General features: G+C 62.1%; 1 protein-coding gene across 1 annotated transcript; it reads right to left on the bottom strand.

The window, feature by feature from the left end:
• On the bottom strand, window positions 1,073-2,573 carry APLNR (apelin receptor). Its single transcript, XM_021402261.1, has one exon. The coding sequence runs from the start codon at window positions 2,442-2,444 to the stop codon at window positions 1,332-1,334; it is 1,113 nt and encodes a 370-aa protein (XP_021257936.1). The 5' UTR covers window positions 2,445-2,573; the 3' UTR covers window positions 1,073-1,331.

Below are 2,677 nucleotides of genomic sequence, written 5' to 3'. Positions count from 1 at the left end.
GAGCAGGAGCCAGGGATCTCTTATTCTTGCTTTTTCCAAAAAGTGAGGCTGAAAGACATCTTGAATGTAAACACAGTCTCCCTCAGATTTTCCTTTGGGCTGTGGCCTCAGATTCTGCATTTCCACCACCCCAATCCCTCTGGCTCTAAGCCCAAGAGAAAAACCAAGGGGAAAGCCCAAACAGCCCCAGCTGGGGTTCAAAGAGATGCTATAGACTGCCCGCTTGGCTTGCACCCACTTTGCACCCCTCTTTATCCAAACCACAGCTCCAAGGCCACCTCCTCTATTAACTTTGCTGAGACAAAGGGCCTTCCCCAAGGAGGGATACATGTGGCTGGGCTGAAGCCCAGAATGATGCCGTGGCAATGGGAAGGTCAATACAACCCCCCCAGCCCCACCGCCAAACAACGGGAAACTCCACAAGGAACCCAGTAATGATCCTGCATCCTTTCCAAGTAGGAACAAAAGCTGAGGAGACAGGATAGTTAATCGTGAGTAAATGAAGGATGCAAATAGCAAATAGGGTGAAGATTTATTTAAAGCGAAGGTTCAGGAAGTGTCTGGGGCTGGAGATGGAAATGAGAGGAGACTGTTTTGGTGGCTCATCAAAATCCCAGGCTATCATGCGCCATTGTCCTGCCTGGCGCCAAGGGAGGGTGGGGAAGGACAGAGCTGAGGATGGGGAAGGTGCAGGCCCTCAGCAGCCCCAAGCCTGTGCTGAGCTGGGGGCAGTGGTGGCTGGGCTGGGGCAATGCTTCCTGGCTCTGTGGGCATTGCAGCCCTGGGGTGAGTCACCCAGGGTGGATCTGGCCTCAGATAAGGGTAAAAACCTGAAAAGGGGATTTGGTAGGAGAGGACCTGATGCAATCAGGCACTCAGTGAGCTCCCACCCCATAAGCAAGGCTATCTGGGGAGGTGGGGATTTCATCTGGTGTTCCCCTGGGTTCTGGGGTGCACAGAAATGCCACTGTGAGTTCACATGCCCCAACCCTCCCCAGGACAGTATAGCCCCCCTCCTCCATCTCCATCACCCCCCCCACACACACAGGAACCACACACACCCTGCTCCTTTTTGTTTTTTTTGTAACCAAAATTCATTTATTTGACACAAATCCCACAGCTTGGCCATGCTCCTGCCCGAGCCCCCCAGGGGACGAGGGGATCCCACCCGGCCCATGCCTCAGTTTCCCCCCACACCTCCTGCAAGCAGGGACAGGGCTCCCCAAAGCAAGCCAGGCTCTGGGGCACGGGGAGGAGGGGAGGAGGGGTCCCTATGTGTGCAGGGGCCACCCCCAAGGAGACCAGCTCGGGGGCTGCTGGGGATTGGGGGTTCAGGCACGGAAGAGCGTCTCCTGGGTGGCAGGGTCCAGCTTGCCCCCCATAGCCGGGCCCCCCTTGCCGCCAGGGGGGTGGCTGTGCCCCGAAGAGAAGCTGCCCGAGCGCTCGGCCCCGGGCCCGGGGGGGCGGCAGCAGAGCAGCGCGGCACAGGCACGGCGGAAATGGGGGTCGAAGAAGGCATAGAGGAAAGGGTTGAGGCAGCTGTTGATGTAGGCGATGCCGGTGCAGTAGGGATGGAAGTTGTTGAGGAAGGCGTGCAGGCCGCAGGACCAGGGCAGCACCTCCAGGTCCATCAGGACGTAGAGGGTCTTGACCAGGTGGAAGGGCAGCCAGCAGCCGCCGAACGCGGCCACCAGCACGGTGATGATGGTCAGCAGCCGCTTGCGCTTGCGGGGCCCCTCGGCCCGCTCACGGCGGAAGTGGGTGGCCACGGTGCGGGCGATGAAGAAGTAGCAGGTCAGCATGACAGCGAAGGGGGCCACGAAGCCCAGCAGCGTGGAGGAGAGCCCCAGCCCCACCTCCCACGCAGCCTCGGTCCCCGGCGCCGCCAGGCCCCCGTAGTCCATGTAGCAGGTGACCTTGGTGTCCCCCTCCAGCACGGCTGCCCGCCGCAGCACCAGGGCCGGCATGGCCAGCAGGGCCGCCAGCACCCACAGGGCCACGGTGGCCAGCAGCCCGCTCACCCGTGAGCGCAGCTTGGCCGTGGCCAGCGGCCGCACGATGGCCAGGTAGCGGTCGAAGCTGAGCCCCGTCAGGCAGAAGACGCTGGCATACATGTTGACGAAGACCAGGTAGCTGCTGACCTTGCAGGCGGCCGTGCCGAAGGGCCAGTGGTAGCCCAGCCAGGCGTAGGCGGCCCACAGCGGCAGCGTGGCCACGAAGGTGAGGTCGGCGGCGGCCAGGTTGGCGATGAAGGTGTCAGCCGAGCGCCGCCGCTCCCGCCCGCCCTTGAAGATGGTCCAGAGGACCAAGCCGTTGCCCGCCGTGCCCAGCAGGAAGACCAGCAGGTAGATGGTGGGCAGCAGGGCCAGCGACAGGCCCCACTCCTCATACTCGCAGTCGGTCTCATTGTCCCCTTCGGCATAGGTGTACACCATCTCCTCCATGCCTCCAGCCGGGCTCGGTGCAGCTCAGCTCATCCCCAGGCTCACCGCCGACCTCCTCCGGCCCTCTGAGCCCAGCCCAGCGAATCCCACTGCGTTACCTCCCCTTCCTCCCCGCCCTCCGCCCCCCTCCTCCTCAGTAGGATGGACAGGATGGGGGAGCCCCGTGGGAAATTTCACAGCTCCCCCCCCACCTCCCATCTGGCTCTCACCCAGGTGTCAACACATCAGCCCAA

The sequence above is a fragment of the Numida meleagris genome, chromosome 6 (genome assembly GCF_002078875.1).
Source record: "Numida meleagris isolate 19003 breed g44 Domestic line chromosome 6, NumMel1.0, whole genome shotgun sequence".
NCBI classification, from domain to species: domain Eukaryota; kingdom Metazoa; phylum Chordata; class Aves; order Galliformes; family Numididae; genus Numida; species Numida meleagris.
The sequence above is the reverse complement of the archived record's forward strand: the minus strand, read 5'-3'. Positions and strand labels throughout refer to the sequence as shown.